Source organism: Rhinichthys klamathensis, unplaced genomic scaffold, assembly GCF_029890125.1.
Source record: "Rhinichthys klamathensis goyatoka isolate OS25496 unplaced genomic scaffold, OSU_Roscu_1.1 h1tg000230l_1, whole genome shotgun sequence".
NCBI lineage: Eukaryota > Metazoa > Chordata > Actinopteri > Cypriniformes > Leuciscidae > Rhinichthys > Rhinichthys klamathensis.
Window position 1 is genome coordinate 2075185 of NW_026606754.1, and position 14816 is coordinate 2090000.

Here is a 14816-nt window from a genome sequence, read left to right on the forward strand (position 1 = left end):
GTGGCCTCAAGATAGTAACTCGTGGCCTCAAGATAGTAACCCGTGGCCTCAAGATAGTAACTCGTGGCCTCAAGATAGTAACCCGTGGCCTCAAGATAGTAACTCGTGGCCTCAAGATAGTAACCCGTGGCCTCAAGATAGTAACCCGTGGCCTCAAGATAGTAACTCTGGCCTCAAGATAGTAACCCGTGGCCTCAAGATAGTAACTCTGGCCTCAAGATAGTAACTCTGGCCTCAAGATAAGTAACTCGTGGCCTCAAGATAGTAACTCGTGGCCTCAAGATAGTAACCCGTGGCCTCAAGATAGTAACTCGTGGCCTCAAGATAGTAACTCGTGGCCTCAAGATAGTATCTCGTGGCCTCAAGATAGTAACTCGTGGCCTCAAGATAGTAACTCGTGGCCTCAAGATAGTAACCCGTGGCCTCAAGATAGTAACTCGTGGCCTCAAGATAGTAACTCTGGCCTCAAGATAGTAACCCGTGGCCTCAAGATAGTAACCCGTGGCCTCAAGATAGTAACTCGTGGCCTCAAGATAGTAACTCTGGCCTCAAGATAGTAACTCGTGGCCTCAAGATAGTAACCCGTGGCCTCAAGATAGTAACTCGTGGCCTCAAGATAGTAACTCGTGGCCTCAAGATAGTAACCCGTGGCCTCAAGATAGTAACCCGTGGCCTCAAGATAGTATCTCTATCTTGAGGCCACGAGTTACTTATCTTGAGGCCACGAGATAGTTATAATAATTTTTTTTGACAAAGTGGGACTAGGGGGCTCCGTACCTTGCACACTGAGTCAAATGCGTATTAATCCGTTGCGGAAAAAATTAAGAAAACGATACAAAATGTGAGGATGATTTAGTTGTCCTCTCTCTTCTTAAAAAGTGAAAAAGAGAGGGAATATTGGGTCCATCGTCCAATCCTGAGACTGCGAGTTCCTCCTCCTTATCAAGGAGCTGCGGGATTATCCCGAGAGATTCAAAGTTTACTTCAGGATGTCAGTGGCTCAGTTTGATGCTTTGCTAGCGATACTGGAGCCACATATTAAAAACAAGTCCACCAATTTCCGTGGGCCAGTTGATCCTGAACAGTTCTGGATTTGCCGTTCGCTTGTATTGTCAAAACACCTCTCAAAATGCTACGTATCCGAAAAACACCGAAGATTGAACCCGATCCGAATTTTTTTATGACGGACGAAAGTTTCGGACGCAGTGTGTAAACGGGATTGACACAATGCGAGGTCGTATTTATTTTTTAACGTGCGAAAATTTCGGTGTGCAAAGACCTTAACTCGACACCCTTGCCTCATTTAGTATACGCGGTTATATGAATATGCAAATGAGCCCCGCCTCCACTCACTCACTCAGCTCAGAGATCCACTGGTTGACGATCACACGTTGATCTGATTGGTTACAAGGTCGTTTGTGACGTCAGAAACACCAGCGATTTCAAACCGTGTTTTTGAGACTGTCTTTGGTTCACTGCAGTTTTAAGCAGAAAATACTCAGCAATGCTGTCGACTTATGAATTTACACATGGTTTGTCTTAAAGCATATTAAAAACACCACATAGACATATAAACAACATGTAAAACTGGACTTTAAAATATCTGATCTATGTATCTGTATGTCTATTTGAATGAATAAATTGACACCTATTCAATGGGAAACTTTTCTCTAAAGAACCCTGCAGTACAACCAACTCGAGAACCTTATTTAGCCGAAAAGGGTTCTTGGTTCTTTGATGCTGCAGAGAGCCGTTGAAGAATATGATATCCTAACACAACACAAAAGATCCTCAAGCTGTCGGGCATCGGTGGCTCTGGAGACAGCAGACTTTAGCAGCAGAAGAGACTCGCGTCTTCACACTGAGAGCTGTTTAACTCTGCTCTAAAAACTACTGTCTTCCTGAACCTCTCATGGCCCTGCAGAGCAAGAGCAGCGGTAAACACTTTCTTTTCCATTCCAAGTGGCTCTAATGTGAAGTTTATATGCTAGGCTGTGCGTCTGCAGTGCGGTGACACTTTCATTTGGCGAGCTGAATGATATGACCCCTAGCTCGGCACAATGTAGGCTCCGGTAATGCTCCACAAAACTGAAGGGAGTCGAGGACGGTTGAGCTTTCGACTTCACGTCACTCTCGCAGTCGGTCAGGAGCAGTCGCCCTCTATCCGAGTGTTTATTCCCACATCTTCAGTAGCTGAAGTGACATATTGAAGTAGAATGGAGACAGTTTCAGAGCAACAACTCTCTTTTGACCCAAATTGCTATTGTAGGACTGTCTCGCCGAAGGAAGGTTTAAACGCTTCCCATTACAGTAGGTTTGACCTCACATCATGATGTAAGCATGTATCAGATAAAACTCTTATTGTCATGGTACAAAAATTGATATTTACATGGTCCCCGTGTGAAAAAGAAGTGTACTTGTGTCGAATGTGCTCTTAAATATATTACTGAAATAAAAGAGTACACTTAAATAGAGTACACTTACAGGACTGTTTCTTAACTTTGTGTGTTCGGAAAGTAATAATGTCAAATTAAAAGTACATTTGATATCATTGTGCTTTAATAATCATTCTGTCTACGCTTATTTTGGTGTGTTGACTAACATACTAAAGCAGTAACACACTAAAGTACTTGATTGTCATTTTGACTGTTGTGTTATTCAATATTACATTTAAAGTAAATAGGCTATATTTAATACATGATGACATAAAAGAGTGAATTACCTCTATTGACATGCTACTCATTAATACAATATGTATTGTGCTAATAGTAAAATGTGATGTTTATTAATATGGTCTAATTATCGAGTTCTGTCGGTAGCACAACACCTTTCCGAGTGTGTTCATGATAACTCGGTTGTTTATCAGGCTTGATGCTCGTCTCACTTGATAGCGGTTTAATTACAGATGGTTATATCCATTATGAATAGAAACAGTGAGGTGGACACTGTGGGCTTTGTGTTCAGCAGTTGTTTTGATTCACAGTTAATAACACTCATATTATGACTTAGAATGATAAAAATCCACTATATTTAATGTGATTGGAGTCCCCAGCTGTGACCTCGTTGGCTTTGACTCGGTTTCGCCCTCAGATCTTCCTCTAAATGAATCCGTGTCAGGAAGAATACAGATAATAGACGGCACCTGTCTACAAATTAGTGTCCCGTTATTAGCAAAACAATACTGGTTTCTTTGGAGAGGGATATGTTTTATGAAATAAACAGCATGAACGGTAGCAAAATTGAATCTGTGAAACTCAAGAAGTGACAATTTGCCCCATTTTCTACAAATTGTAGTGTTGACTGGATTTGTCAGGCATTCAACCCTGTTACCCAAGGTAATATGTAACGTATATATTCAGCTTGCACTTTTTCTTTTTCTACTTTATCTCCAGAACATCCCATAAGAGTTGGGTGATTACATAATGACGATGAAGATCTTAGTCTTTATTATATAGTCTAGATGTGTATATGAGGGAATCTGACGAGGGAACAGCAGTGAAACAGCCTCATATTCTTCAGCTCGTGTATGACCGCACATAACAATCATTTGATATAACGACTCCCATGATAAAACGGCACATAACGTTGCACATCCACCATCGCATTTAACAGTTTCCAACAGACACAATGGGTTGAAGGCGTCCTTTGACTTTATTTAAACATCAAACTAGTCCAGATGTAGGAAAAGCCATTGGACACTTTTCTTTCAGTTGCCCAGGTTTAATCCTCCATTCACCAGATGTGTTTTGGCGCTGAACACGAGTGCTTTCTGAAAAACAGCCCTGCCATAAACTTCTTTGGTGATTTTTAAGGCTCTATTATTGTGCCATTTAGCAACGGTCCTGCGAAGTGCCCATCTGTTCCCGTTGGTGCTCTGGAAGGAACCGCTGTGACTTTTCTGCTGATGCGGTTGTCTATGTTGGCACACGCTGTCATTATTTATGTTCCCCTTGACGCATTAAATAATTCTGCAGTTATTGCACCTTCAGTTCAGACACGGACTCGATGAAACCGGACGCATCTGTGTTAGGGCAGCCCAAGCGGAAGAAAACTATTCGAAAATGTATTTAAAATACATTTATTTCACACTAAGTATACTACAAAATCCATTAACATATTTACTGGCAGATCACTTGACACTTACTGATATAAATATTATAATTAAACTTTATTTGGAGTACTTCTTTATTGCACAATGCACATTTCTTAATATTAAGCCTACAATATGTTTAATATCACAATTAGTGAGGATAGTATGATCTCTGTATATTATTAGTCTTTAAATGCAAGATATTTAAAGTGTACCTAAAGTATACTTGCAATAGTTCCACTTTAGCGTGTGTATCTTTGGTCGGACCTCAGCACTATCTCAGGGATAACTAAAATACATTTAAATACAACATTAGTTAAATAGTTAAAGGGATAGGTCACCTAAAAATGAATATTCTGTCAGTAATTACTCTCCCTCATGTTGTTCCAACCCCGTAAGACTTTCGTTCATCTTCTGAACACAGATTAAGATATTTCTGATGAAATCTGAGAGCTGGATCACTCCTCCATAGGCTTCTAAGGGATTGAAAGTTGCCGGCCCAGAAAGTTAGTAAAGACATTGTTAAAATAGTCCAAGTGACTACAGTGGCTCAACTTTAAGTTTATCAAGCGACGAGAATACTTTTTGTGTGCAAAAATAAAAAAAATAATAACTTTATTCAACTATTAATTTTCTTCTGTGTGGGCCTCTGAGTGAATAAAGTTGAATAAAGTAATAAAGCATACCTGTCAACACTCCCGTTTTCCCCGGGTTTCTCCCGTTTTTTAGCCCTATCTCCCGGACCCCTCCCGGTTTGTTATTTTTCCCGGGAAACTCCCGTAATTTGCATGGCCCAAACTCCTTTATGAATAATCGGACCAATATGTTTGTCTAATGTTGACCAGTTGCCAGATTGTATTAAATGCATTATATTCACACAATCCAGAGACCATTTACAATTTCAACCCGTTTGTCACCTCAACCTGGCAACCTATAACCCAGTTGCGCAGTCGCGGAAAGTTTAACCCGAAAGCGAGCCGATAGACATGATGGCAGGTAAAGGTGGTGTCCCCGCAATGAAACTCAAGTACAGTTTGTAACGTGTTGCTTCAGGAAGATTAGGGATAGCTCACAACTGAAGTTATTGCATGCAGAGGCCAGACAGACACACGGAGGCGATTGGCATCTCACGAGTTGCACTTTATTCCCAAATCGAACTTGTGTAGCCTAACTGTCTGTCACACGTTCTACCGTCCACATCGTTACTTAATAAACAAAATAAGATAAAAATTAGCATCAAACTGAAATTACCCGCATACATGGGGTGTTCGCATAGACAGTAAAAGGGGTGTTCGAGGCCCAAGGCTATACAATACAATACTGCCGACAGTTCAACAGGGAGCGCACAGCTCTTAAAGGGGCCACACCTTATTTCCAGTCGTTACAAGTTGTACAAACAGGGAGCGCACAGCTCTTAAAGGGGCCACACCCTATTTCCAGTCGTTACAAGTTGTACAAACCCCCCGCCCCCGCCGGAGAAATCTCCCGGATTTTGAAAACCAAATGTTGACAGGTATGTAATAAAGTCGTTTTATTTTGTGCACAAAAAGTATTCTCGTCGCTTGATAAACTTAAAGTTGAGCCACTGTAGTCACTCGGACTATTTTAACGATGTCTTTAATAACTTTTCTGGGCTGGCAAGTTTCAATTACAATAGCAGCCTATGGAGGAGTGAGACAGCTCTCAGATTTCATCAAAAATATCTTAATTTGTGTTTCGAAGATGAACGAAAGTCTTGCGGGGTTGGAACAACATGAGGGAGAGTCATTACTGACAGCATTTTCATTTTTGGGTGACCTATCCCTTTAAATATGTCATTTTGGTGATCAAAGGTGAGTTTTAAGGGATAAAATGACTTTAATTTGACACAGGAGAGCAGAAATGCCAGTTATGTGCAGATTTCCCCGTTCAGGACAAAGGTGGAGAGCGTGCATTGTGAAGGCAAAGTGTTTTGGTTCGCTTCTTTTTCACATTCACACAATTGGATATTGAATTTGTATATATACAAAGCTAATACACTGGATGTGCTTCCTAGTTTGCGTACTTATGCACTCTTCTTTGCCGTTTTATAGTATAAATAGTGGGAGTAGTGTGTTCACACTGAAAATTCCCACAAGAAAAAGTACACTTCAAATGAATTAAAAAGTGTGAATGTTGGACACTCAACTGTCACATAGCCAGAGGCGGGGGCAGTCAGATCTGAAGCCGTGAACTAATTAAACGTGCGTATGACCAGATTTGATCTTACAGTGTGTGTACGCTAAAATCCACTCCAGCTTTCTTATTTATAAAAGCAGTCTTTTACGTGGAAGATGAGAGTCTGAGCAGACGTACACACTTTCCCTCGTGGCAGAGAGTCGGAGAACTGCAGGAGTTTGGAAATCTAACAAGTAAAGCACTGGACGTTGACTGGAGCTCTTTTATATGTTAATGATATTATTAGGCGGCATTTAAAATGGTGTTTTATCCAAAAGTAATCTAAAAATGGGCTACAAGATTTTAAGAAAAGATCGGGTTTTATTCTAACCCAAATGTAATCTTTTCAAGTTCGAGTGCAAGAAGTAGGTGAAAACACTGACTGTGTGTTGGAGGAGATGCAGCTTTCAGTTCATTAGTGTAAGCCAACAGTGTGCAAAATGCAATATTATTCACATACGCACATTTGAGAAATGATCGCAAGATCAAATGTAGAACGGTACATTTTATAATTCACCCAAAATGAATATTTCTGTGTGAGAAAAAATTCAAGTTTTCAGAGTTTTAGTGTCAGTACTACATTAAACTACTATATATAATGTTGAATATAATGTATAATAATGCAATGAGGGAATATTTGTGTGTCCTGATAATGCCAAATGTCTGATGTTACCAGTAAAAAGTGTCCTACGTTATTTTAAATATATCTAGTCAGTGACAGCACAAGAATATTCATCTAAAATAATCCAGTATTTTCATCTTCAGAATCATGAATATTGTTATTCTGGTGTCTCTATTGTCCTGTGCTTTGGGTTTCAGCACCGAGTCCAAGACTATTCATTTACACCATAGACTGTAAAAAATATGGACAAAGCGTCTGGGACGTCACCCATAGATTTTCTGAAGAACGGTTTTGAGGCCGTTTATGGGGGGTATGGGCGGCGCCATCTTGGAAAATCTTACGATATTTCAAATACAAATGTTCAGAAAGGATACAGAGGTGGTATGATGTGTTGTGTCAGATCATGGCCGAGACGTCAAATTTCAGGAAGTCCACTCGGCGCAGCCCGTTATCAGCTGTCAATCACACGCTTATTTGTCATACATTTTATATCTAAATACGATCTAAACTACCGAGTTATAAAAAAATTCACCCCCCTCACAGTTGTCAGGCACTCGGGACCTATCCAAAAATACAATAAAAGTCCATGGGACCAACATGTAAACATATAAATTTATGCTGTGAAAACGGACATTTTAAAATGCGGTCTATGGATATTTGCTCCGTTTTGGGACCTCCCTCTAGCGGATTTTCGATGTATTGCAGTTTTTCGCACTTCCGGGTAGGCTTCGTTTTTCAGATTAAAATGTTGCCGCTTGATTTACACACACAATGTAACACCAAATTTACCATTTTAATCAACAGTACATTTTGTTTTAACCTTTTATCACATGTCTTGAAAGTATCGCAATAATATCGTATCGTGATATGTATCGAATCGTGACACGAGGGTCTCCTTACAATGTCTGTAATTGTGTATGATTTTGCTGTGTGACATGACCGTTGTGCACTTCATGTGTAATGATACACGACCGTATGTGTTTTCTTGTCTCCCTCGCACAGCGTTCCAAAATAGCCGTGTACGAAAAAATGTGGTCGTACATGAAATCGGCCGAGCCCTCCGTCTTCGCCAAGACCACGCCTGACGGAGTGGCACGGGTACGAAAGTCGAAGGGCAAATTCGCCTTTCTTCTCGAATCCACCATGAACGAATACATTGAGCAGAGGAAGCCCTGCGACACCATGAAAGTGGGCGGCAATCTGGACTCTAAAGGCTATGGTGTGGCGACCCCCAAAGGCTCAGCATTAAGGTGGGTGGAATAATATAACAATATTCTCCATGTTGTTATAGTATTCCACCTACCCTGATGTCCTGTGTTGTCATTTCCTCTCCCCCCTCCCCCCCTTCCCCAAACCCCCTCTATTATGACAAAGAGGTAACGGTATAATGCATTTTGATTGTTATTTGATTCACAATGATGCTTCTGATCAGTGCTCTCTTCTTTAAATGTTTGTCTTCTTTTCCAGTTTTTCAACCAGATTTTTATCATTTCGAGCGGCAATCATTTCTCATCTGTGTGCGTGTGTGTCTGCGTCCCTTCCCGTCTCTCTGCTGTCCTTCTTGTCCTTCGATCTTTCTCTCGCTGTCTCGTGTGGCTGTCCTTCCTGACTGTCGTGTTGTCACTTTTAATTTAACAGTTCAACGGTTTTTCAATTTAGCTTGTAAAAGCTGCGCTGTCACTTGTGACGAATGTTAATTGCATGATGTTTGTTGTTGTTACTTTTCTTCTCAATGACAATGTCCCCATCCCGCACACTTCAGTTTGAGACAGCGTAACCCTCCATGCCACCTTGACTATTTAACACTTTCTTTGCTCTGAGCGTCTCTTACCTTCATATTGGTGAAATTCTTAACCAAATTGTGCTCTTTCAACCATTCTGACTATCTATAATTGACTCTCAGTAGTAGTAGCTCACCGTATTCAGTAACGTTACCATTACTACTACTATGCTAATGCAGTAGATTGCTCACAGACCTGTGCATTTTCTTACAAGTTATGTTTTATTGTTTCAAGAAATGCTGTTAACCTGGCAGTTTTAAAACTGAATGAGCAAGGCCTGTTGGACAAATTGAAAAACAAATGGTGGTACGACAAGGGAGAGTGCGGCAGCGGGGGAGGTGACTCCAAGGTCAGCCTCAATGTCACCGAAATCGGGTACCATAGTGCAGAGTAATCGGCAAGCCTGTTATTCCTGAACCGAGCCAAACCAAATCCAAAGACAAATGCATCCTTTCAGTGACCCCACACATTAATGTGCCATCTGAGAGAAAACCAGAACCCTGACTTGGCTAACGGAGGAGAGAAAATGACCAGTGTGATTTTGTCCTACTGAGGAGAAGTGATCTTGTTTTGCTCTGACTTTAGCGTAGCGCTCACCCACAGATGTTAGCGATGTCAGTTAGCGCTAGCTCATTAGCGCCGAGACCGGTGGACTGTTCGTGTTTTAGGAGTCGGGGGAAACATCCGCCTAGCAGACGGTGGAGAGAGATTTCAGATTGCCGTCTCGCTTCGCCTCTGCTAGGCGGAGGTCCACAGACGGTAACCTGGTCTCGCTAGTTAGTTTTCTTAACTCAATGCTACTTATCACCAATGTATGCCAGATGTTAAAGTGGAAGTGTGTAAAGGCCTTTTCCAAACCTAGTAGAATCAACTTACCAGGGGTGTAATAATATATCGTGTCACAATATATCGCGATACTAAAATGCAACAATATGTATCGTGGATAGTGACAATCTGTACTGTGAATAGTTCACCCGGAATGAGTTTTAGTGTCAGTACTACATTTAACTACTATATATAATGTATAATAATGCAATGGGAGAATATTTGTGTGTCCTGATAATGCCAGATGTCTGATGTTACCAGTACAAAGTGGCTTACATTATTTTAAATACCGTATATACCCGAATATAAGACGAGGTCCTAAAAATAGGCTAAAAAATGGGGGGTCGTCTTATATTCAGGGTCATCTTATATTCGAGTGGAGGAATCGATTGATAGCCTTTTTCTCTCGCGCCGTCGACTGACGAGAGCGCCGAGGATCTCGATGCGGCGCGGATGCGCTTGGAAAAAACGAGCGCGGCGCTTTCATTATGAGCGCGCATACCGCGCGCCTACATTTGAAATAACGAACTTGAGCGCGCAAAAGACGCGATATGTGTACGGGGGGGGGGGGGGTTTGTTGAGAGGTCTCTGCTCGCTTGTCTCCGTCTGCTCTGGCATCCTCTGTGAACGGCGCTTTTTCTTGCGCGGGTCGAGCAGAGGGAGAAAGAGAGAGAGCGGGAGCCGGATTGTCGTCGAAAATGGCCAGACGACCCCACAGGGTGGTTAAATCCATCCCGTCGCACTCAGGGCAGCCGCAGTCATGGCCAATCAGGAAGCGCATATGTGCCGGTCTCCGCCGATGAGCAGGCCTCTACACGAGGCACAGGTGATGCGAGGCATTTGGAACAACGCCTCGGAAATTGAGATGGTCCTCAATGCAGTACATGAAATCCATGGGGAGGAGTCGGAATCCAGATCCAACTCCTCCCACCTTACATATACCTAAACCGACCCATCTCCGCCCCCTGATCCCTAAACACAGCCCTAATCCCTAAACCCACCCCTAATCCTACCCATCTCCGCCCCCTGATCCCTAAACACACCCCTAATCCTACCCATCTCCGCCCCCTGATCCCTAAACCCACCCCTAATCCTACCCATCTCCGCCCCCTGATCCCTAAACCCACCCCTAATCCTACCCATCTCCGCCCCCTGATCCCTAAACACACCCCTAATCCTACCCATCTCCGCCCCCTGATCCCTAAACACACCCCTAATCCCTAAACCCACCCCTAATCCTACCCATCTCCGCCCCCTGATCCCTAAACACACCCCTAATCCCTAAACCCACCCCTAATCCTACCCATCTCCGCCCCCTGATCCCTAAACACACCCCTAATCCCTAAACCCACCCCTAATCCTACCCATCTCCGCCCCTTGATCCCTAAACACACCCCAATCCCTAAACCCACCCCTAATCCTACCCATCTCCGCCCCCTGATCCCTAAACACACCCCTAATCCCTAAACCCACCCCTAATCCTACCCATCTCCGCCCCCTGATCCCTAAACACACCCCTAATCCCTAAACCAACCCCTAATCCAACCCATCTCCGCCCCCTGATCCCTAAACCAACCCCTAATCCTACCCATCTCCGCCCCCTAATCCCTAAACCCACCCCTAATCCTACCCATCTCCACCCCTTGGATCTTGATCCGACTCCTCCCCGTGGATCTTATGTACTGCATTGAGGTGCTACTGGGGAAATTTGCTCTTAAAATTATTTTCTGTTGAAAACCAGATTTTTTCCACAAAAATAAGTCTGGAAAATGGCGGGGTCGTCTTATATTCAGGGTCGTCTTATATTCGGGTATATACGGTATATCGAGTCAGTGACAGCACAAGCATATTCATCTACAATAATTCTGTATTTTCATCTTCAGAATCATGAATATTGTTATTCTGGTGTCTCTATTGTCCTGTGCTTTGGGTTTCAGCACCGAGTCCAAGACTATTCATTTACACACACAATGTGACACCAATTTTACCATTTTAATCAACAGTAAAAAAAATTGTAAACCTTTTATCGCATGTCTTGGAGTATCGCAATAATATCGTATCGTGATATGTGTCGAATCGGGTCTCGTTACACCCCTAGTATGTAGAGGAAAACATCCACTTCAGCTTTAATGTCTGACACAAACTTAAAACCTGTAGGTTTAGTCTCATCAAGGCTGGTAAGAGCAAACACTGACACACACGATGTGATCTGACTCTTGAGAGGCTAAGAATAGCACAGGTACAAGAGATTTCCCATCTCCACACCGATCTGAACATCCATCCCTCGTCTGATCCCGGCTGTTTGTCCCCGCTCCTCGAGGGCGATGTTCACCCACACAGCCCGGGACGTGTCTTAGCTTCTACTCGTATGCTACTCTTAGACTTTCCAGTTCATTTCACATGGTACAGAAGGGCCATTTTCTATGCAACTGTTGTTGTTGTTTATTCTGAGAATAATAGTACAAATGGGGACGCACATGATGAGGGCTAACAGTGCTTTTTCACGTGTGTTCTCCATGAAAGTGTACAACGTTAAAAGCCTCATTTTCAGGACCTTCGATTTTGCCGGAGCACGGATGTAGCTTGTATAATAAATGCAATATAGAGCAGACATTTTCTCGACATGTAAAATGGACTTATGTAACCACTAAAAGCATTTCAATTTAAGTGAAATTTCTTGCAATCTACCAAAAACGTTCAGTGTACATTTGCATAACATTTAGAATTGTAAATGCTAGCTTTTTCTCCACTTAACGGTATGGAAAAATCTTAGTGCTTGAATACGTTGTATAATCTCAGTTTTGAGGATGTTGGGAAGTTTTTCATTTGATTTAAAGTCAACATGAAATGGCATTCACCGCATTGTATGTATGTGACATTTCTGAGTGAAATTTTGTGATTATTGATTGTTCAAATCTACTATGTAGGGCTCTTGTTATTTGATATTATTACTATATAATACATTAACTAGAATTAAATACTGCACTGATAATAATTGCATACTAAGATTTTAGAAAGGCTGGAATGCTAAAAACAGAAAAAGGTAACCCAGGCTCATTGGGAAAAATTAGTCAAACTGCAAAAACATAATACATAACATTTTTCTTCATATTTTCTGACGTAATACACTTTCTGGGAAGCTCACCTGGTACAGCAGTGCACTAGAGATGCGGACAGGTACGAGTCGCATGAAACACGAGTCACAATTAAAGCTAAACTGCTCAAACGTCATGGTTTCTTCAGCAAATGTGTTTTTATCTCACGTTTGCTTTTGTTTACACTATTGGTTTGTTTAGGGTCGGGTTTAACGTATGTGGTATATTATTTCCTAGGGCTGTGAAACGGTTGATCGCATCCAAAATAAGAGTTTGTGTTTACATAATATATGTGTGTGTACTGTGTATGATTATTTTGTATATACATATATATATATAAATACACACACATGCATGTATATATTTAAGAAAATATTTATATTTATATAAATTATCTATAAATATATATACAGTATATACATGCAAATATTTCTTAAATATTCAGTGTGCATGCATGTGTGTGTATTTATATATACAAAATAATCATACACAGTACACACACATATATTATGTAAACAAAAACTTTTATTTTGGATGCGATTAACCGTTTCACAGCCCTATTTTTAGATCCAGACATTTCATTTCTGAATCGCAACGATACATATATATTATATTTATGAATTTGGCAGACGCTTTTATCCAAAGAAACCTTGAAACTTGAAATGCATTCTTATCATTTCTTGCTTTCCCTGGGAATCGAACCCATGACCTTAGCGTTGCAAGCGCCAATGCTCTACTGTTTGAGCTACAGGAAAGCTAAAGACATAAAAACCAACATAATAAACATTGCCAGATTCACATTCATTTGCTGGATATTTCACTTTGAAAGTGTCGAAGCAGCATAATATCACTTTGTGCCGCCACAGACATGTTTTCCCAATGAGCCTGGATTGGAAAAAGGCTCATGCCTTCATTGCAAGTGTGTATGGAAGCTTCTTTCCGCCACGGAATAAAAAATAAAAAAAGGTAATAGTGACTTTTTATCTACCAATTCTGACTTTTTATCTCAGATTTGTGTGATATAAAGTCGCAATTGTGCGTTATAAAGTCAGAATCGCATGACATAAACTCGCAGTTCTGACTTTTTTTCTCGCAATTCTGACTTTATAACACGCAATTGGGAGATATAAAGTCAGAATTGCGAGATATAAACTCACAATTGCAAAAAGAAAGTCAGAATTGCGAGTTTATATCTGCACGTGATATATAGCGAGAAAAAAGTCAGAATTGCGAGTTTATATCTGTATCTAATATCTTATATCTTCAATTCTGACTTTATAACACGCAATTGCGACTTTATATCCTGGTATTCTGAGAAACAAAGTCAGAATCGCATGATATAAACTCGCAGTTCTGACTTTTTTTCTCGCAAATCTGACTTTAAAACAGGCAATTGGGAGATATAAAGTCAGAATTGCGAGATATAAACTCAAAATTGCAAAAAGAAAGTCAGAATTGCGAGTTTATATCTGTACGTGATATAACGCGTGATATATAGCGAGAAAAAAGTCAGAATTGTGAGTTTATATCTGTATCTGATATCTTATATCTTCAATTCTGACTTTATAACACGCAATTGCGACTTTATATCCTGCTATTCTGAGAAATAAAGTCAGAATCGCATGATGTAAAGTCGCAATTGCGAGAAAAAAAGTCGAAATTATCTTTTAAAATGTTTTATTCTGTGGCGGAAACAAGCTTCCGTAAGTATGGCCTATAGGTGACATCTTCCAAAAACAAAAGCCGTTTCTGAGGCTTCACATTTTGTTCAAAGAGAACATACACAAACGCGCCCAATCAGACCAGAAATGTGTATTCAGCCAGAACATAATGATTTCATGTTGACTTAAATTGTCATTGCTGGAAACTTTTTCATAGTTTTCTAATTCCTGAAAATGGGGCCTGAAGTCCTTTTTAACACCAAGGGAGCAGGTTTTTCAGTGCAATCAAAAGCATTGTGCCTGTGGATGAAGGTGAAAGGTTATGTGAGCTTTCATAATCACCTTCTTTGTTCCAGCTCTCTGTTTTTGCAGTTTGCAGTGATTTGAAGCCCCCATTAGTCGCCATGCGGTGGATGGGCTAGCTCTAATGATCTAATGCAGTGAGTCTACAGTGGCGCGTCTGGACCCAGCTGTGGGAAAACACAACAAACAGAGAGAGAAACAGGAGAAAAACCCACATTAAGCCACCTGCAACAAACAGACATC

At 41.2% G+C, this 14816-nt stretch overlaps 1 protein-coding gene across 4 annotated transcripts in view; it reads left to right on the forward strand.

Moving 5' to 3' along the window:
• The window catches only part of gria3b (glutamate receptor, ionotropic, AMPA 3b), a 180644-nt gene that overhangs the window by 154778 nt on the left and 11050 nt on the right, over nucleotides 1-14816 (forward strand). For 2 of the 4 annotated variants that reach the window (XM_056265210.1, XM_056265209.1), the window contains exons 13-14: nucleotides 7911-8158; nucleotides 8924-9038. In XM_056265210.1, the coding sequence (XP_056121185.1) occupies nucleotides 7911-8158; nucleotides 8924-9038 (363 nt within the window). The remainder of the gene's footprint in view (nucleotides 1-7910; nucleotides 8159-8923; nucleotides 9039-14816) is intronic. The other 2 variants (XM_056265211.1, XM_056265208.1) reach the window with 1 other exon arrangement.